This window comes from Microtus pennsylvanicus, chromosome 1, assembly GCF_037038515.1.
Source record: "Microtus pennsylvanicus isolate mMicPen1 chromosome 1, mMicPen1.hap1, whole genome shotgun sequence".
Lineage (NCBI taxonomy): Eukaryota > Metazoa > Chordata > Mammalia > Rodentia > Cricetidae > Microtus > Microtus pennsylvanicus.
In genome coordinates this window covers 122,452,390-122,473,338 of record NC_134579.1, presented here as the reverse complement: position 1 = coordinate 122,473,338, position 20,949 = coordinate 122,452,390, and the positions used below count along the sequence as shown (strand labels likewise).

Below are 20,949 nucleotides of genomic sequence, written 5' to 3'. Positions count from 1 at the left end.
GGACAGATGGCCTAGTCTTTACAAGTGTAAGGCAAGGCCACTCACTCTCAGGGAGGCTTCACCTCATCAGGAGCCTGCGCACCCTGGCTGCTTTTGATGCCACCTGATTTACTATCTAGCTCCCCACCTGCATGCCAGCTCTGTGACCGTAGGGTATCACTGTCTCCTGAGGTCCCCACAGCCCCACCATGTGCTCAAGAAACAAACAAAGGTAAAGATCAAGAAAGACTGGGCCTCCTTGCTCAAACAAACAAACAAACAAACAAAAACCACGACAGCTGCGAACATCACAAATGTCACTCAGCCTGTAGGCACCAGTGAGCATTTGGTGATCTATATGAGCATCCCATAGACTGTAAAGGCCCCACCCACCTGGCCAACTTGTTACACACATATACAGAGCTCTTGTCCTGCCCCCACCCTGCCCGCACCACAATAATGACTTCTCTTCAGCAAGTTTCTTGCAGCTGTGACTGCAGAGACAAGTGGCAGAAGCTGAGATGGGGACAGTTGCCATGATACGCACTGTGGTAATTTAGCCTCGGAGCTTTGGCTCCTGTGGTGGGGAAGGAGGAGGAGGACAGGGGTCATGTGGCTTCACGTGCCCACCTCCAAAAACTCATCTAAGTTCCCAGAGCCCATGGAGGTGCACGGCTTGGGGAAGAAGAATGAGGTTTTCCGCCAGGACCCTGAGAGGTGTGTGTGTGGGGTGCCCTCCTCATCATTTTTGTGGGAGGGAAACAACAGGTGAATTAGAAAAACTGTGGAGCCTGCATCTTCCTCGCCCTGGGTCCGTTCCTTCCCATCCAGCCTGGAATGTCTTTTCCTAAAGGGACAGTCTGCGGGAGCCTTTGGCTGTGCCCTGCTTTCCCCTGTGATGGTCACCTTCGCTGTTAAATGGACAGGATTTGGGATCTCCTGGGAGACACACCTTTGGCTATGTCTGCAAGGCTGTCTCCAGAGAGGCTTGCCTGAGGTAGGAGGAACACCCATCCTGTGTGTGGGCAGCATCATCCTGCAGGCTGGGGTCCTGCACACAGGCTGCCTTCCATCACCAGACTCCATCTACAGAGCCTGCCACATGCTCAGAGCTGCTCAGAGCTGCCCAGAGCCATGCTGATTCCAGTCCATCATGATGCTCATTCCTGAGGGAGGAAGCTGAAGTTGGGGCACACACCCACGCAACCAAGGTCAAAACTGGCCAGAGACAGAGCTGGTATCCAAGCAGTCTGATCCTGTTTCCAGCCTTCGACCACACACACACACACACACACACACACACACACACACACTTTACAAAACAGGGACTCTGCACTGGCCCAGGCTGCCAGAGGCAGCAGGATTTGAACCTAGATTCGCCCTGTCTGATGTCTCCATCAGAGGGACATCCACAGAGCAAGTGTCTGGGTGCCTGTCCCAACTGCCTGAGCTGTGAGGAACAAGGGAGGAGGCTGTCCTCCTGATCTAAAGCCAACCCCAGGCTGAGGATGAGAGGGAACGTGCATTCTGCTGGGCCGGGATATGATTCCCTCACACATTCAGGTGGTGCACAGAGCAGTGGTGTGGGGGCGGCCTGGTTTGTACAAACTATGGTCATTAAAGACATCTTGTTTTGACAAGAAAGATCTCTTAAATAACTTAGGGGGAGAATCAGCAACGAAGTTCACCCACAAGTAGCCTCCGAAAAAACAGCATACATACGTAAGAACAGAGAACAGTCCAAACATGGATTTTTACAGTATTCTTGTAACTTCTCTATTTCTGAACAAAAACAACAAAAAAGCATGCCACCCTGCCCCCACAGCACTCAAATCCATCTTCAGTGACAGTGACAGACCCAGGCACCTATAATCAAGTCTCCTTAAAGATTAAAAAAGAAAAGAAAAAAAAAGTAATACTTGAGGCTGCGGCTGGGTCTTTCTTCTATGCCAGGCAGACTCGGGTGAGCTCTGTAAGGTGCTCCATCTGGCACTGGCGGTTGGGATGGAATGCATGCTTTTCTTGAACTTTCTCTCGTCAATGATCGCCCCAGCCCTTGACGAAGGGCAGACACCTGACAGGGCACTTCCAAAGGGCCTCAGGAGATCTGACTTTCACACCAGTGACTCAAATGGTTAATTCCAAAAAGACAGGGCAGCAGGACCTCAGGGTACCCAACTTCTCTTTGCTGTCTTTTTATCCTAAAGCAAGTATTTCTGGGCACCCGAGATACACCTCTATAACGTGTTAAGCACTGATGTAGAACGGAGGACATGGGGGCCCATCTATGGGAGGAAGCAGACACCTTTGGGGTGATTGCTCTGAGGTGACAGTAGCGGGGGCAGAGAAAGGCTAAGTTCGGATAGAAAAACACAGGACCAGAGAAGTCACCTATAGTGAGGGTGGACAGTGACAGCCTCAGTAGGCCTGTTGCCCATCTCTACACAGCCTGAGGAAGAGCAGCGTTTGCACTGGGGAATGGTTGAAAAGAAAAACCTCACAAGAACACTGTGTGCCACAGGAGAAAGGTACGGCTTCCGTCCCTTCACCCCAGTCAAAACTCCTGGCAACAGCCACACCCCCTTCCCTCCCAGTCCCCAGTGCTTTTGAGCTGTGACTATTGTCACCATGTTCCCTTCACAGAAAAAGCCAGACAGTCTCTGCTCTGGATGAACCCTGCTACCCTTGGCTGTGCCTGGGAGTTCCTGAGTCAGCACCCTGGGGCTTATGTATGCTGTGACTCTATGTGTATGATGCAGAGGGACTGAGAGTCAGCACCCTGGGGCTTATGTATGCTGTGACTCTATGTGTATGATGCAGAGGGACAGAGAGTCAGCACCCTGGTGTTCATGATGAGGGCTATGGTAAGACTCAATCTATATGGTGTACAGAGGTGGACAGAGCTGGAGACGGAAGAAGGAAGGAAGGGAGGGAGGGAGGGAGCCAACACGTGGCAGAAAGTGACCTTACTAGACTGAACTTAATTTTAAAGACCCAATAGTTTAAAAAGACTTTCAAACGACATTGTGTGGCCCATCTGTTTAATGACAGAACACAATCCCTAAGATGCAACAGCCATCAAAGAGTATTTGATTCTGCTTAGCCACACTTTGTATTTTTTTTGGCCCATATCTAATCTGGCTTTTCAATCCTGACTGTTTTTAGGGGTGCCAGGGTAGACCTGGAGCCTCACAGGAGTGCTCTACGCTGAACTACGCCGCAGCGTCTTACATTCTGAAGCAGACACCTAGGCTATGCAGGCAGGCCTCGAGCTTGGGATCCCCCTGCCTCGGCCTTTCAAGTGGCTGGGACAATGGGCCTGTGCTACTCGATGGCTTCTTGGTTTTATGTATTTATTTATTTTGAGATAAGAGCTCATGGTTATGGCCTGGTTTTAGGTCACATCTCCATGGCTGCTGACTGACTCTAACGTTCAGGGCCTCAAACAGGCTTATCACTATCCTCACGGACTTAGGTTCCTCCCAGGCACAATGGCTTCCTTCTCCATGTCACAACTTTGCAGAGTTCCTTTCCACTGCCTTCCCTCCCACTCCCCACCCCCACTATATTGTGCTCCTGTCTTCCCATCTGTAAAGCAGAGGCAAACTTGGACTAGCAGTAGAGAGAAAATAACTGAAAGAAGCGTTTTCAAAGGCGGTGTTTCCTCCAGAGGGTCTGGGGGGCACCTGTGGGGCTGGTCTGTCACAATGACTATCAACACTACCGGCTAGTCTTGGGTGGGCACCCATTCATGCAGAATACTCCCTAGACACAGGACAAGCTGTTGTCCCTCCATGTCAATCCCACCGCTAGTCATCCATTACCATTCCCCAGCAAATCCCGCCACCAACCTCAGCCTCATGTGTCCCACACCCTGGAGGATGCACACAGTACTCTGGCACGGGTACAAGTACCTCCTTCCCAGGCACGACAACACCAATGGCTCTGGATGCCGCTAAACGTCACATTCTGAGACCACCGCGCTCAACTCTGCAGTACTGACAGTAAGGGAAAGCCCGCACCAGGCCCAAATGGAGCAGGTGAAACCCGGAGGGAGGGAGGTTAGGCTCCCACGGGGGAAGTCTGAGAGAAGATGGGGTTTTGGTGAAGGGAAAAGACGACACACGGCCCTGGCGTCTGGTCGAGTGCTGTAAAAGAATGAAATCTTTTACAGCGCTCTGCCTGGAGCACGGCCCCCACAGTCCTCAATGCAAGGCGGAGCCTGCCTGCTTCCCCGTCACCACATCTGCCTTCTGGTGCTGCTGCTGATTTTTTTTTTCTAAGCCTATAAACAAAACAAATCCAACAACCAAACAAACAGGGAATTTTCAACTGCTCGGGTAAAAGGCAGCGAATGCAAAGTGTTATTTATTCCCCTGCCTGGGCGCACAGCGCTCAGAGAGAAACACACAGGATGCAATTCCTACCACGGAGGAAGAAGGCCTGTGAGGAACGAACAGGAAAGTGCACACATTCTCTCGAGCTTCACTTAAGCAGACAGAGAGGATGAACAGGCTGTTAGGTGGACCGGTGGGACTCCCTTGCCATGATCACCTCCTTCCCAGGCTCCCTGAAGCAGGGCTTCTGGTTACCCCTGGTTTGACCGGCTTACAGCCCTGGCAGCTGAAAGCTAGGAGTGGAAACTTTGCTAATTCAATCAATGAGCTCTGACAAGCCTAAATGGTTGTTTGGAAGGGGCCCCTCTCATCTACCTCCCTCATTGCCCCAAACCTCAAATACAATAAATTAAATAAAACGTGAGATACAATTGGGGCCTTTTTGGCTGCTTTTTCTACTGGGAGTCAGAAACATGTAAATGAAGCCTGCGTTTTCCCTCCTCCTCTGCGATGTTTGCTCTTCCTCCTCCCTGCCTCTCCTGGTGGGGTGGGGGCAGGGGGGCTGGGGTATTATTCAGCGCACTGCCATAGGTGTCTTCAGCCAATCGCAGGCGATGGCAGCCGCTTGCACCTTGCTGACAGCTGCTGTCAAAATACTCTCTCAACCAGCGGCTCGATAATAACTCGAAAATGAGATACAAATGAGTGATTCCTTGCGTGTGACTGCGCCGACGGTTCTGCAGTCCACGGGCCCTTGCTGTGGCCGGGGAACACTACAGGGCAGCTCTGGCTTCTGAAGGGAGGGTAGCTCAAACAAACAAACAAACAAACAAACAAACACACAAAAACACAAAAAAAACCAGAAGCCAAATGGCTAGCCCTGGATGACTGTCTGAGGAAGATGCTCTGACCCCTGAAAGGGTCTTGAGAGTTGGTCCACGATCCCCCACCCCCTTGACATGTGGCTGGAATCTTTCAGTGCAGGCAACCTGTGAGGTACTTTGTCTACTATGTGGGGGGCCATGTCTGGAACCCCAGGAAGAAATAGAACCCCACGGTGGCTTCCCAGTACAAGTACCACCTGCCTGCTTCCCCGTCACCCACAGCCAGGCTGGCCTGTTTCTCCCTCAACCGATGTCAGCCTCTCAGTTTGGTAAGAAAGGCAGATGAGCCCCTGGGAGGCTCAAGTATGTAGTCAGTCAGTCCTTCCCCATGGGTCCCTGGGATGGCGGAACTCATGGCCACAGGCAGCAGGTCCTTGGGGGCAGAGTCGACGCCTCTTCCCCATGGCCAGGGCTGCTACTGCCGAGTCCCTCTGCTTGTCATGGGACAGATGCATCGACGGTGCCTCTTTCCTGCTTAATAAACTGCTCTGTACTGACATGGCTGTCTGGCCAAGTTAAAAGAAGCTACGGTGATGGGGAGGCTAGGATGGGGGAAAAGCCGTTAGAGAGAACCTTATTTAAAGCAGTATTGTTGTGCCAAGGCTTCGGGAAGGGGCACCCTTGAGGCCTGCACTAAAACCTCTTCCCTCTGCTCGCTTTCTCCTCCCTCAACAAGCTTTTATTCCCAGCCCATGGTGGGAAAACATTTTGCTTCTTCCCCACGTATGACAGTGTGTGTTCCCCGTCAGTCACCTGTACACCCATCTACTTTAAACAGTAAACGCCGGCGAAGGCGGGATCAGCCTGTGGAGCCAGTCGTGTGAGCCGAGCCACCGTAGGAGGCTTTTAAGCGTACACTCGGAAGGACAAGAGGCTCTCAGCAGATACGAGCAGGGGAGATGCCGGTTTGGGGTTACGTCCATCAAACTCGCCCATGGAGCTAGGGGAGGAGTACAGACTGGAACCTGGGCCCCAGGGCCTCCATTCTGGCACTTGACGGCTATGAGACCTAAGGCGAGTCACTTAACCCCTTTGCCTTGCCGGCTCCTCATCTGTGGAGGAGGACATTAATGCCTAGCCCTACACAGAGGCAAGTGGGAAGAGAATGGGGAGGAGCCACGATGCAAGCAGACAGTTGCATGCAGCTGCTTTTGTGGCTTCTGCTCACTTTCCCACGCTCTTTGGAACGAGACTCACTTTAGAATAGGGAGAAAGCATTTTAAGAGCTAAGCTTTGACTTGTTGGCAGGTAATGATCCTTAAGGTGTTTAAGTTTCAACAGCGTGTGAAGGGCCAGGCAGAAACAGCAGTGGCCAGGACCATCCTGGCTACATTTATGGCAAGGAAATTCGAACAAGCATTTGACCCAGGAGTTCAAAGGTGAAGCTATGAGAAGGCGCCATCCCTGGAGAAAGAAGGGGGCGTGGGTCTGACAGAGTCATCCATGCACTGCTCAGACCCTCAGGAAATGCTTTTCCCTGACTCCAAGCGTCATAGCAGCCCACAGGGAGGGCATCTATGCCACCTGTAAGTGGACCACGCTTCTCCTGCTCGTCACTCTGTGTGAGTGAGCACCTTCCACACAGACTTCCTTTCCCTTCACTGCTGGGAAGACTCCCCGCCCAGCATGGCTGAGGTCTCCCTGATGTCTTCAGCTCCTTTGCATGGAGACGGTCATAGGGAAAGGCAGGCATGTGCACAGTGCCACTCCTGGCACCGGAGCACTCTCCGGGAACGCCCTGCTCCACCTCTGCCCCAGACAGTTCTCCAGAGGAGCCACACTGCACCTGCATCTGGGGCTGGCCCTTGATGGGAACAGACAAGACAACATCTAGTAGATGCAGTCTTTTTGGGAGAAATGTAGCAAGCCCCAAAAGCTGGGCCTGGAAGGTAAGTGTTCTGAAATTGATCTAGTAGGAGAAAGAGGTGAGCAGCAGGGTGTGGGGTGTGGGGTGAGGGGCAGGAGACATGAAAGAAAGAAATTTCTGGAGGACGTCAGGAACCTGCATGTCCTCTGGCTGCAGCCTAGCATTGGGCATTGTGGTGTATTTAATCACAATTCCCAAACTCCTTTGCGCCACAGCACCCTACAACACCCTCAGAACCTCAGTGAGTTCTCACAGGATCCCTCAGATGCCCCCTAGTCTGCAGCAGCCCCCATCACAGCTGAGCTAGGCTCACAGTGGCACTCAGGGGTCTTGGGTACACAGTTTTAGAACCGGGGCGTAGTGCCAGCAATTATGTAAGTGGAGCTGTCTTACTGTGTGCTGATGAGGACTGCTGCATCCCCACAGGCCACAGGCGTCGTCTGACGGTGGCAGGGCCAAGACTCAGAAACTCTGCTCTGGTGTGCTCCAGGGATGCCCTGGACACTGCACAGTTCTTGAGGCGGCCCCTCCCACAGCACTGTGCTCATGGCCCTGCCCTGCTCTGTGACTTCTGGGGTGACCTCCTGGCCATTTCCCACTGTCAAGCACAAAAACCGACGACATGCCACAGAGCACCAGAGGTGCCATCAGCAACTGACCAATGCTAATGGGAAAATCGCACCAAAATTAGAGGTAGCACAACCAACCACCACTGAGGCTGATAGCAAAAAAGATTTGCAGGCTTAAGCGGATCCAACATGTATGTTATACAGATATTTGGACTAAGGTGAAGGGCCAGTGTTCTGTCAGGATTCTTTGATCAAAAGTCTGCTGCCTAGAGAGACCCTGTCCAACCAGGACTAGCCTGGCCCCTCTAAGAGCTGACTACCCTGTGATGAACCTGGTGAGGACCTGCCCTTTACAGAGGCCCACAGAGTATTGCTCACTTAAAAGCTTTGTAACATGGGAGGGGCCTGAAGATGCTTTGGGGACATCTCCCAAGCTGTTTGGCTCCCACTGCCTTTTGCACCCAGCATGCCAAGTGACAGACAAGCAGAGAGCCCTGTGCTGGCTTCAACAGTCATCTGCAAGCAAGACCAAGACCAAATAGAGCGAGGGCTGGAATAGCCACTGTGTGCAAAGTGGAAAAGGGAATCATCACCCAGGGTGTCCCACCTCAGTCTGTATCTTCCCTGGAGAGAGTGAAAGGCTGCCTCCAGCAGTTGGCTTCCCCACGTCAGGGTGGCAGGTGAAAACACCCTTGTAGCAGGTGAACATCCTCATCACTAGTGCCAACCACGGCTGCTCACATGTCAATGCTGTGCTTCTGCAGCCACAGCAGACATCGCTAATCAATTGCAATGCATTCTTCTGCAGAGCCCAGGCAGTCTCCACAATCCTCAGCACAGAGTCCTAGGCAGCCATGACCAATGGCTTTTGCTATCTTGGAAGGCATAGCTCTCTGCCATAGCTGAGGCAACTGCACTGAGTTAATCAACCAACACAGGTCAAGATAGGTCAAGAAGTGGCCTGAGTTCCGCCTTCTTGGTGGTGCCCTGCTGACTCGGAAAATCACACTGGCTCCTTCCCAAGCTCATGGCCAACTTCTGATACCAGATAAGCCCCAAACTCTCCTCTTAGCAAGTGGCTGGGCCTGGTGGAGCAGCAGAGGAACCATCATTTGGTATTGTCCTGAGTTCTGGGGTGTACATGGGGCTCACCAGGATAGGCGGGCTTAGAACTATGGCTACATGTACACCACAGACCCCATCCTACCTCCAGGGAGGGTACAGAGACACTCCTTGCCCCCATGGTGTTTGTCTTCACACCACAGACAATAAGGGTTGGTACTTCCAACTCTGCAGAATGCCAGATTCATATCAATTAGCACAGATTTAAGTACTAAAGTTCATGCAGCATATGGAAGTTGGGGTAACTTCTCTCTCCCTCATTCTTCCCCACTGGCTGTTGACTGACCTTGATCATAGCTGCTGCAAGACTCAATAGTCTTTCCAACAGAGAGCTGCCACAGATGCTACTTGCTTACTCCTGTGACAGGCAGCTCACTACTGCCATCTGTCACAGCTTGGGGTACTGTCTTCCTAGTTGAAATCTGAGGTCATTTCAGAGTTACATGCAGCTGGCCTTGAACATATACAAAGATGTGGGGGACAATGTGGCCCTGTACCCTGCTCTGCTGTGGGGCCAGCAGATTGGAAACTTCAGTTTCCCAGGGAGGCAGAGGAAACAAGGGGATCCCAGGCACAGAGTGGTTCAGGCCTGGCAGGGGCTGTGGTAAGGGAGATACTGTCCAGTGTGCCCTGTCCCATGGCAGTAAGGATCAGAAACATAAAAAATGTTTACGTCACAGCTAATGCTCATGGATTCACCAGGAATGCTCACCAAGAGCCCAAACAGATGCCAATACTGGTCAGAAGAAGCAAAAAGCTCAACTCTGGATTGTGGCCCTGGCTAAGGTTCTCTTTGATGCATATGGAGGCCAGGGAGTGTGTGGAGGGACTGAGGGGCACTGCCAAGCTCACTGGCTCCACCCCAGGTATAACCCACTGCCCTGCTGGCCACATGGTGATTCAGTCTTTGTCCTGGCCCTCACCGCGTGTGCACCCCGGAGTGGCCAGCATCTCACAGGAGAACTGCTAGCTTGATACCAAGCCACAGGAACCTGAGTTACAGGGTACACAAAAGTCCCTCATGGCCACCTGTGTGTAAGAGGCTATGTTCTCCCCCAAAGGGCCTTAAATGACCTTAGCCAATAAGATCCAGAGACCTGATAGAAGTACAGAGAGAACTGTAACACTCAGTGGGTGGGAAAAAACATTCCAGAATGTTCTGGGAGCATGTAGTAAGGTCTGCATCACCATCAGCCAGGTGGACTAACTCAATGACGATGGGGACAAAGTCTCGATCTCAGCCAGGTATAATGGATTTCAGAGGAACTGTGCTCAATGCAGGAGGCCTCACAGGAGAACATGGGGAGGAGGTGGAGACTGAGTGACAGCTACACATGAGTGGACACTGAACTTCCACGGGACCACAACAGAGACACTGTGATCGTGTAACCTGGGATGCAGCTCCAGAAAACAGAATGACAGGGCCAATTAGGAAATTAATAAGAGAACTTAGTTTAAAGACAAGACAACAGGGGCTAGGGTGGCGAAGAGAGCTTGCTGCTCTTCCAGAGGATGTTGTTCAGTTCCCAGCACCCATATGGCAGTTCACAATCACCGGCAACTCCCCTCCAGGAGATCTAATGGCCTTTCTGCCTCCCATGGGCAAATGCTCTCCCACAAGGACATATGTGGATACACACACACACACACACGAGGCACTTGCAATAGAAAAATCAGAGAAACTAAGTCAGAGTCTCACAAATGAGATCAGCAGGCGAGTCATGGGTGCACTGGCCAGATGTGGGGTATGTGTGTGGGGGGTGCAAGTACTCCTACACTGGTGTTGAGTGCAGCTAGACCAGAGCTGCTCAGAAGCCTGCTCAGTTATGCCACTTGAAGAGCCAGGAAGCATGTGCCCCACACATAATATACACAACAGCCAAGATCTGAAAAAGGCTGCACTGCCCCATGCACCACCAAGCTAGCTACCCTATACACTGCAGCACTGTCCTGCAGAGATGCACTCAGTGCTATTCTACGCACCACAGCTCTACAGTGAGACACCACAGCACTGCCCCACGCACCACAGCTCTACAGTGAGACACCACAGCACTGCCCCACGCACTGCAGCTCTACAGTGAGACACCACAGCACTGCCCCACGCACTGCAGCTCTACAGTGAGACACCACAGCACTGCCCCACGCACTGCAGCTCTACAGTGAGACACCACAGCACTGCCCCACGCACTGCAGCTCTACAGTGAGACACCACAGCACTGTCCCACGCACTGCAGCTCTACAGTGAGACACCACAGCACTGCCCCACGCACTGCAGCTCTACAGTGAGACACCACAGCACTGCCCCACGCACTGCAGCTCTATAGTGAGACACCACAGCACTGCCCCACGCACTGCAGCTCTACAGTGAGACACCACAGCACTGTCCCACGCACTGCAGCTCTACAGTGAGACACCACAGCACTGCCCCACGCACTGCAGCTCTACAGTGAGACACCACAGCACTGCCCCACGCACTGCAGCTCTACAGTGAGACACCACAGCACTGCCCCACGCACCACAGCTCTACAGTGAGACACCACAGCACTGTCCCACGCACTGCAGCTCTACAGTGAGACACCACAGCACTGCCCCACGCACTGCAGCTCTACAGTGAGACACCACAGCACTGCCCCACGCACTGCAGCTCTATAGTGAGACACCACAGCACTGCCCCACGCACTGCAGCTCTACAGTGACTGCACCACAGCACTGCCCCACGCACTGCAGCTCTACAGTGACTGCACCACAGCACTGCCCCACGCACCACAGCTCTACAGCAAGACACCACAGCACTGTCCCACGCACCGCAACTCTACAGTAAGACACACCACAGCACTGCCTCACGCACTGCCTCCTGGCAGAGCAGGACACAACAATAAATAAGCAAGCAATGGCTCACCTACCCAGCATGGATGCACCTTACAGCAGTATGGAGACATCCCACAGACAAACAAGGAGGCCCAGGAGTGGGAAGTGGTACCTTACACAACATGCTGGCAGAGGCACAGAAGTCAGTGGAGGGGCCACTCTCGCTGAGTGGTAGCAGGACCAGGAACCATGTGGGAATCACACTGGCTAGGGTATGGATGTGTGGGTACCCAAGCTTGTGATCCACATGCACCTCTGCATCTAATTACCTCTGTCAACCTCCAGCATGTCATCAGACCCAACATCTGTCTTCAGAACCTGCAATATTATTCTGACATTCTTAGATCTCTGCAGGCGTCATCTGAGACAGAGAAGGAGCTGGCGTGAAGCCCACGTCAAGAGGACTGTACGTTATGACGTGCAGATGGGCACAGGTGGATCCGGCAGTGAGGCAGGGACACTAGTCCAGGGTGTGGCATCTTTCCAGAGAGTCAGGGGAACCCGAAGCCCCTCCCCTTATCCTACCCACTGTGTGCAGAGCAGCTCAAAGAGCTTGAGGCTTCTAGAAAACACTGGCAGGAATGGATGTGCAGGAGAGCCTCCAGCCCTGGGCAAGGGAGGGAAGCCACTGTCTGTCCTCAGCCTTCCTGCCACTGTCACGGTGACTGTGAGAAGAAATGACCCACAGGGACAGACTGAGCTGTCCACAAAGTCAGCACAACAGGTGTGCGGGGCTGAGGAGATCCAGGCGTGTAATTAAGGGCTCCGGACACCTGTTGTGAATTGCCCATTCACACCCTAGCAGGTGGCTCACACCTCTGAGGAGGAAATAGCAGGGGGAAAAAAGTTGTGTTCTATCTGGAGCCAGAGCCTAGCCAATGGAGCAGACATCCCTGCCCTTCAGGGACAGTTCCAGGAGGATGGTGGGTTCTAAATAGGGAGCTGACCGCACCACCACAGAGCTGCGTGACCTAGACAAACCATTAACCCTCTCTGTGCCTCCTAAGCTTTGATTTCTAGAGTAAGGTTCTGCGCAGTAGGTCTACATACCCTGAGCATCTGAGTACCCGCTGGGCGCCAGGCTCCCATGCACACTATGTGATTCCAGTGCCATCTGACCTTACAGTCTGGAGGGGTTTTGTTCAAGAAGCAGGTAACTGCATGGGCTGAGGTCAAAGGGGAGCTGGCAGGCAGGCTGGGAGAAAGTGGGAGAAACAACAGAGCAGGAGGGGGCCAGCCAAGGGCAAGTGGAAGGGCTTGGCCCACACAGCTGTGACTCCAGAGGCACTGTGGGCCGATCTGTGCCCAGCATGGGGCACTCCAAATGAGACTCAGACACAAAGACGGTGGGTAACAAGCCCAGGCCACACAGCTAGGGATGGTGGTGCTGGGCTGGGTACTCAGGAACCATCCCAGGCTGTGTCAAATCTGGCAGATGCTCAAACCCCAATGCCCATTGGTGGGGATGAGGTGAGAGCAAGGGGCTGGGCAGAGCTTCCTGGTAAGTGCTGTGTAAACAGAGTGGCAGTCGCTAGAGCAGTGTAGGACTCACGCTGATGGGTTTCCCTATCCTCAAAACCAGGACCCTAGGAACCTCACTACAGTACACAGCTCACCACTCCAATGCCGGTCGCTCCATAAAAAAACGATCTGGGCCATACGTGGCCTATAGTCTGTCATCGGTACAGAGGGCTGTGATAAGCCAAGTGACAGTGACACTCTGCAACAGCCAGGTCTTAGGAGCTCGACAGACAGAGGCCCCGCCTCTGTGGGATGGCTCACATCCCAGGGCTCTGTTCTGGGAGGGTGGCAGCACTAAGGACACTTTACAGAGGAAACTGAAGCAGAGGGACGTGTCTGGGGCTCATGGGGAGTCAACAGCAGCACAGAAGGCCAGGGACCTAGGTTCTACAGTGACTGGCTAGTGGCTAGGGGAAGTCCTTGGGCTCCATAAGACGTCCCGTTAGCTATCTCGTCTGTAGGAACAGTGTGGTATCTTTGAAGACATCTGGTCCTTCCAGGAGGGAAGCAGACAGCTTGCAGGCCTGGGTACATCCCACAGCTTAAGAAGTTAGGTCTGTCTTCCCCCAGCTTGTCACCTGTGCCCAGGGTTGGGGAGACAAAGTAACTACCTAGATGTAAGGGGCAGAGAGGGCAGTGGGGCGAACAACTGCGGGCAGGAAAGGGACTGCTTTCTTTCTGTACCCTGGAGAAGAGGACGGGAACTTCTGAGCAGAAACTGCACAGGGGCTATGTGGAGGCCCACCAGAGGCTGCGCCACCCAGGCCTTCTCACCCACCTTGGACCCATGACACTGATCTTCCCAACCTCAGGCTGGGAAATCCACAGTGACGCAAGGGGAGCCTCTGCCTCCTCTGTGGTTCTGCTAGGCATGCTCTCTAGCTCCACCCTGAAGTGAGGAAAGCTGAGACCTCAAGGGCACCGCAGCCACTCAGGAGAAGAAAAGGAACCCTTGGGAAGCAGACAGTCTGGAGCACCCCTCTGGGCTTCTGGGCCTTCTACAGCGGTGGTTCTCCCCCTGCAGGTCTCGACCCCTGCGGTGTGTGTGTCAAACAACCCTTTTACAGAGGTCGCATATCAGATCTCCTGCATATTAGATACTTACATTACGATTCACTAACAGTAGCAAAATTACAGTTATAAAGTAACAATGAAATAACTGTATGGTTGGAGGAACTGTATTTGAGGGTTGCAGCATGAGGAAGGTTGAGAACCACTGCTCTTCAGGGTAGAGGGAACTGAGCACACGGGTCCCTCAGGCATCCTTGCGGGCTGACGGCAGAGAGAACGGCAGTGTGGGAGGCAAGTACCCAGGGAAAGGACAGACAGTGAGAAAAGCTACAGAAAACCTCCGAGGATCCCACACTGTGGGTAGAGACATGGCTGTCTGAAGCCAGGCCCTGGGTTCAAATCACATTCCTGCTGTTCTGATGACGCTGAACCAGTCAATACTGGATACTCACTGCGACTGCAGCCTCTGAGTAACCTCACAGGGCCTCTAGCAGCCCCAGGTGGGAAGCCACCTAGTACAGGAGGGAACTGAGGCAGCTGGAGGCACTGGACATGTGAGTGGCTTGGACCTGGGCTTGGGAGCAGTTTCTCCCTGGAAAATGGATGCTGTTATATAATGACTGCAGACTGTAGCAACAGGGGATCCTGACAACTGGAAGTGTTCAGCCCAGCGCCTGGTGTCTGACTCTAGTAACAATCATTACATGTTATGATAGCACAGTTATTATGCGCATACCGGCATCAGCATAGTTATTATATGACAGGAACTGAGGCCCAGAATATGGACACCAGAGAGAGGTACCACCGTCCTCACCCACTGATGGCTCAGTCCTCAATCACTCCTGATGAGGTTCCTGCGGGCACGGGGCCCCACAGTGCCTCCTTCCCCTTCCTGCTCAGGTACTGTGGGAACTGATGAAGTCCAGTGGGCAGTTGGATCTCCAGAAAGGGTCCAGTGAATGCCGTCCTGCCCTGGCAGGTGGTGATAAGACCTGCCCCACAGGCCCCGTGTTCTCACATACTCTTCCCTGCCCCTCTGCAGGCAGCAGCGGCAAAGAGGAGAATCAAGACCCTTCTGATACAGCTGTGTTCCCTGGCATCTAGCACACTGCCTCATACAAACCACACAGTATATCCCCACCAACAACGTGGGGGTGACAAATCCTCCTAAACCTGGGAGGACAATAGATTCCAAAGACCAAGTTCTGGGTCAGGGCCCTGAAAGCCATATGCTGGCCCAGATGTGTGGCCTTGTGTAGACCGTGCCTTGAGTTTCCTTTGGGCATAGCAGAAGTCCTCATGCGCCCAAGGCTGCAAGCACCAAGCAGATCCAGCGTGGCAGGTACCAGGCATAGAGCCCAGCACACAGGCCATGTGCCTGGAATGTGGGTTGTGATTTTGATCATATCCACCAGGAAAAGTCCCCCCAAATCCTGCCTGACATAGTAGGTCAACCAGTTCTTCCAAATTCTGAAGCCTCCCCTTAGTTAGTGACCTTTTGCTGGCCAGTGGCTTTGTCTATAATCAGGCCTGAGGGGCAAGCATCCCTGGGAAGGCTCACAGTGACCCCTGCTGTCCACCACTGCAATTCGCCTCAGACCTCAGTCTGCTGGGAGGCTAACAAAAGCAAGGCAGGGCCTGTCCTTGAGGAGGGTTCCAGCTTCAGGGTTTATGACCACTCAGAGAGAACAATGGCCGACAGAAGAGATGCCACATGTAAGTTCATTCGGCAGACACTAATTCCCTGCCGACTAAATAGACGTACAATATGCAGATCAAACAAAGCTCCTTCCCTTGCCTTGCCATCTTTTGTTCCCCTGGATAAATGTCATCCCCAGAACACTGTAGAACCAAGTGACACTGTCATCTCCGAGGGATGTGGCTCCTGATTAACACACACTCCTTTTGACGGGGCAGTGGTGAGACAGGACTCTTTTTAGAAGCAGAGTCACAGCAGGCAAGCACCGAGCCAATGCTCTCACTCTCCTTTTGGCTGATGCGCTGGATGTGGGCACGTGAAAAATGCCCCCTTGCCCCCCAACTGTGACCTGTCTCACCAGGCTCCACGGCTCAGACTCAGAGGGGAAGGCCCACAGCATCAATTCAGCTGACCGCGGCTATGCACGCCCCCACCCCAGGGGACGGGGAAGAACACAGAGAGAAGGGAAGGGTTTTGAAGCTGATTCCCCAAACAGCATCCCACTCTCTTAACCTCACAGCAAGAGTAAAGACACAAGTCTCACAAAGATAAATCCTTCTCCGCACTCATTCTGCAGCCACTGCGCCTCGCAGGACGCTGATAGGTCATCCTACCAGACACACCACCTGAGAGAGTGACAAGCAGGGGCCGAGTGCTGCTGACGTGCTCCTCCCTGGGCTTCTGCAACAGCGGCAGAGGAGAGGGGACTCAAGGCCCCTAAGTACTCCAGGGCCCCAGCTGAGCCTCAGCAACCTGCATGGAGGGGTGAACTCACCCAACCGATGTTGTGAGGGCACACAGCACTCCCCTCATGGGACCACAGGAATGTCTCTTTCAACTGCGGCTCAGTGCAGAGCCATCTCAGCAACAACTTTCCCATCAGAACGCTCTACTGTGCATGGGTGGGGTGGCCAGCCCGAGGCCTGTGTGTTGTTTTTAAAGAGTCCATAAGTCCTTCTGGGTTCCCCTGTAAGAGTTCTGACTGAAGGGGGGCCAGAGAGAGGGCTCGGTTTAAGAGCACTGTTTGTTCTTCCAGAGGACCTGGGTTCTTTTCTAGTGCCCACATGGCAGCTCACAACCATCTGTAACTCTAGTTCCAGGGGATCTGATGTCCTCCTCTGGCCTCTGAGGACAGGACACTATACATACAGGGGACCTGATGCCTCCTCTGGCCTTTGAGGGTACTATACGTACAGGGGATCTGATGTCCTCCTCTGGCCTTTGAAGGTACTATACGTACAGGGGATCTGATGTCCTCCTCTGGCCTTTAGGACACTATACACACAGGGGATCTGATGTCCTCCTCTGGCCTTTGAGGGTACTATACGTACAGGGGATCTGATGTCCTCCTCTGGCCTTTAGGACACTATACACACAGGGGATCTGATGCCCTCCTCTGGCCTTTAGGACACTATACATACATGGTACAAAAATGAAAGCAAAATACTCACACACGTAAAATAAAAAGGTTGGGGGAGAAAGGATTTAAGCTTGAAAAACAACAGCAGCAAAAAACCCTCAAATCGTTGAAACCATGAGCAGAATGGGTCTGACGAAATCTAGCTAGGTTCCTGCCTGGTGTTACTGCCGGGTGAGAGGAGCCCTGAAGCTTCCACTTCCGGCCCAGTCAGTCTGTCTCCGAGTCTCAGCACCTGCCTAGCTAGCCCCCAAGTCAGCCTCCCGTGCTAACAGAGACCATGGCCTGTGGCTGTATGAGGGATATTCACTAAATGGCTTTTCCCAGGGACGAACTGAGATCAATGGTCTTATTCCCATCAATTATTCCCCACCCGGGGGCGGGAGTGGGAAGCTGAGGTGAGGTCCCACTGCCTGGGGCCTTGAAGGCACTGACTGGAAAAAGAGCCCACACAAAGAAATGCCAGTAAATCCTATAGGGGAACCACAGGCTGCAGCCACTAGAATAGCTGTCCCTCAAGTTTGGTGACAGCCCTGGGGTGCAGACATACACCTGGCCATCCTCTTGCCTCAGAGAGGAGGCCGGGGTACTCCTGCACCAAGATGAGATCAACGGCAGAGTTTGGAAAGCACCACTGTGCTGCACAGAAACAGTCAGGACCCAGGCCGCCTCCCAACCTCCATGGGGCACTGTGCCTACAGCCCAGGGCGGGACCCACCTGAAAAGCTCCCGGATTTCCCTCTGGTTGGCCTGGAAGGGAATATTCCGCACCAGAATCTTGGAGGTCGTCTGCTTCTTGGAGACCTGTTTCTTCCGAGAGGTTGTCAAGGCAGGCCTGAGATGAGACGGCAGAAACAACGGGTTATTTGAGGTGTCAACTGCTTCTGCCTAGACAGACCCTGCCACCTTCCCCCACAAAACACAGCTCCCTGTCATTCCAAGTGGCCTACTGAAGGGGCCACGATGAAAGCAGAGGAAGTCAGCCTGTTCTCCACTTCGAGGTAACAGGGACTGAAGTTACTTTCTCTTCCTGGTCAATGCAGTAATTGCTGCTGTCCCATAAGGAGGACCATGAGAAGGAGCCCCACGAGAGAGGACATTGTGCACTCCGGGCTAGCACTCAGCTCCCGAGCTACACTCTAGCCCCACTTGCTCCTTTATTATAAAAACATGCCTGCTCTCTACCCAGGAGATGGACGCTGATTGGTCCGGCCGGGGGTGGGGGGAAGTTGGCATCAAAGCTGGCAAGAGAAAGCTTAACTGGGAAGAACCCCAATGGGGAGGAATTGGGGTGTGTGAAGGCATTTAGTAATCAGCACCAGGGTCGACAGAGAGCTGCGCCCAGCAAGGGAAGGGGAGACACCCGAGGACTCACTTGGTGGCCCGTTCAGAGATTCGCACTTCCAGCTTATGGCCGTCCACGACGTGACCCTGGAACACAAAACGACCGTGACTGGTCACTTATCCATGCCTGCCCTTCCCCAGCATCGGGTCCCTGGTTTGAGGACAGGGATGGCTTGAACAGAAAGGCTGTCCCTGAGCTGAGCAGCAGGTGGCCAGAGACCCAGCCTCCTGACGTACTCCTGATCTTCTGGCTGCCCGTTTCTACCACTGGAGGCAGTCTCAGAGAGAGGAGCCTGCAAGCCTAGCTTGCAGGCTCTTTACGGAACACTCTGACCCACCCGAGCCATGTGTAAGCTGGGCTCTGACTGCAGTCCCCAACTGCAAAGCTGGTGCATTGGCAGAGTGACCCTAGGAAATCCCCATACCGTGTGGGGCTCTGGACGCACGATCCCTGACAGAGATGTGCACACACGTTCCTGCACAGAGCAGTCACGACATGCATGCAAATGCCCGGCTACCAACTCTCGAGAAACATGAAAGCGAAGATATGGACCACCATTTACTGAGCTGAATGTGAGTTAAATGAAGACCAGGGCACAGGAACAAAGAAAGATTTCTAGTTTAAACAGACAAAAAACCCCACAAAACTTCACAAGGCACGTGCTGGGCTACGGCCTCTGCCCTACGTGGCCTGAGATGATTGCCAATGCAGAGAGCTGTCTTTATTTACTCATTTAGTTTTTGAGACAGGGTCTATTACGTAGCTCAGGGATCCTCTTGAGTGTCAGCTGCCACAGGCCCCAGTCCACCTTTGTCTAGACGCCAGGGTGATATCTTGTGAGGGGTACAAGGGTTCCCCAGTCACCTCCAGACCGTGCTCTTCACAGCGACTCAGGAAACTGTGCTAAAACTCAACTCAGAGCCTCAGTCTCCCACTACCTTTGGGCCAGATGCTAGCCCTTCAAAGGACCTATAAGAAGGTCTAGCCTTCCACACCTCTCTCCTTACCACCTTCCGAGAACCCTGGCCCCCATTCTGCCCCCATACACTGAGCTCCTTCTCTGCCTCTCCAACATACAAAGCTTACTCCTACCTGTTCCTGCCACAGGTCTCTGCACTTGCCGTCCCCACCTCCTAGCTGCTCCCTCCCAGAGCTCCGAGCAGATGACTTCTCTGCCATGACAGGTATCGGAAGTTTTCCCCAGGGGAGGCATTACTGTCACGGAGCACCTGTGACGGAGCACCTGTGACGCTGCCTTTGCATGTTTGTTCAGGTCAGAGTCTGCCTTTCCTAGCAGAGGAAGGGGTGAGTCCAGTTCACAGTCATGGTCTGAGAGAAGATGAAAGACAGATGGCCTGCATATGAACACAGTCCCACCAGCTCATTTCCTGGATAGCTGAGGGATTTCCAGGGTCATTTTGCTAATGCACTGGCTTTGCGTCTAGGGACTGCAGTTAGAGCCCAGCTTACATGTGGCTCTGGTGGGTCAGAGTGTTCTGTAAAGAGCCTGCCAACTAGAGCGAGCATGTTTGGAGCCATGGTTAAAGAATGGATGAGTGAGAGTGACCAGGGGGAGTGGGGGTGGGGTGGGGTCTTCATCTTTCTTAGGCCATGGTCTCACCGTGATGGCCCAGAACCCCCAGCTTACCTGGAGCTGCTTGAGGGCTTTCTGGGCTTGCTCTGGCTTCTTGTATTCCACAAACCCAAATCCCATTGAAAGCAGCACTCCTGAGGGAAAGAGGGACAGAGAAAGGGGGTGAGGGTGGAGCTCGGCACCGACCAGATCACTTGTAAAGACTCCATGGAGGGACCGACACTTAGTGTCTCTCCCTTTCTCACCCCTCTTCCTTCAAAAGACCTCAGCTTGTGAGACCGCAATGGGGCTGCGGGGCTGCTGCCTGGGGCCTCCTTGACTCGTACCAAGCAGATAACTGATATGACATTAACTTCCTAATCGGTGCCGGCCTTTCAGAGGGAGTGGGAAGTAACAGAAATAACCATAGGGGCAGCAAGCAACGAGGCCTCAAGCTGGCCAGGATCTGCCATGCATGAGACAGAGGCAAATGTGGATGTGTGCAGCGTTATCTCTTCTACATACATCTGACACCCGATCACACCTGGGTCCTGGGAACATAGTCGGGACAGGGAGGCTGACCATGCTGATCACACCTGGGTCCTGGGTAACAAAGTCTGGACAGGGAGGCTGACCATGCTGCTGATCACACCTGGGTCCTGGGTAACAAAGTCTGGACAGGGAGGCTGACCATGCTGATCACACCTGGGTCCTGGGTAACAAAGTCTGGACAGGGAGGCTGACCATGGTTCTTTCC

At 53.3% G+C, this 20,949-nt stretch overlaps 1 protein-coding gene across 2 annotated transcripts in view; it reads right to left on the bottom strand.

Moving 5' to 3' along the window:
- The window catches only part of Rbm19 (RNA binding motif protein 19), an 80,932-nt gene that overhangs the window by 35,561 nt on the left and 24,422 nt on the right, over positions 1–20,949 (bottom strand). For both annotated transcript variants that reach the window (XM_075982052.1, XM_075982059.1), the window contains 3 exons: positions 20,268–20,347; positions 18,650–18,705; positions 17,993–18,109 (listed from right to left, as the gene is read on the bottom strand). In XM_075982052.1, the coding sequence (XP_075838167.1) occupies positions 17,993–18,109; positions 18,650–18,705; positions 20,268–20,347 (253 nt within the window). The remainder of the gene's footprint in view (positions 1–17,992; positions 18,110–18,649; positions 18,706–20,267; positions 20,348–20,949) is intronic.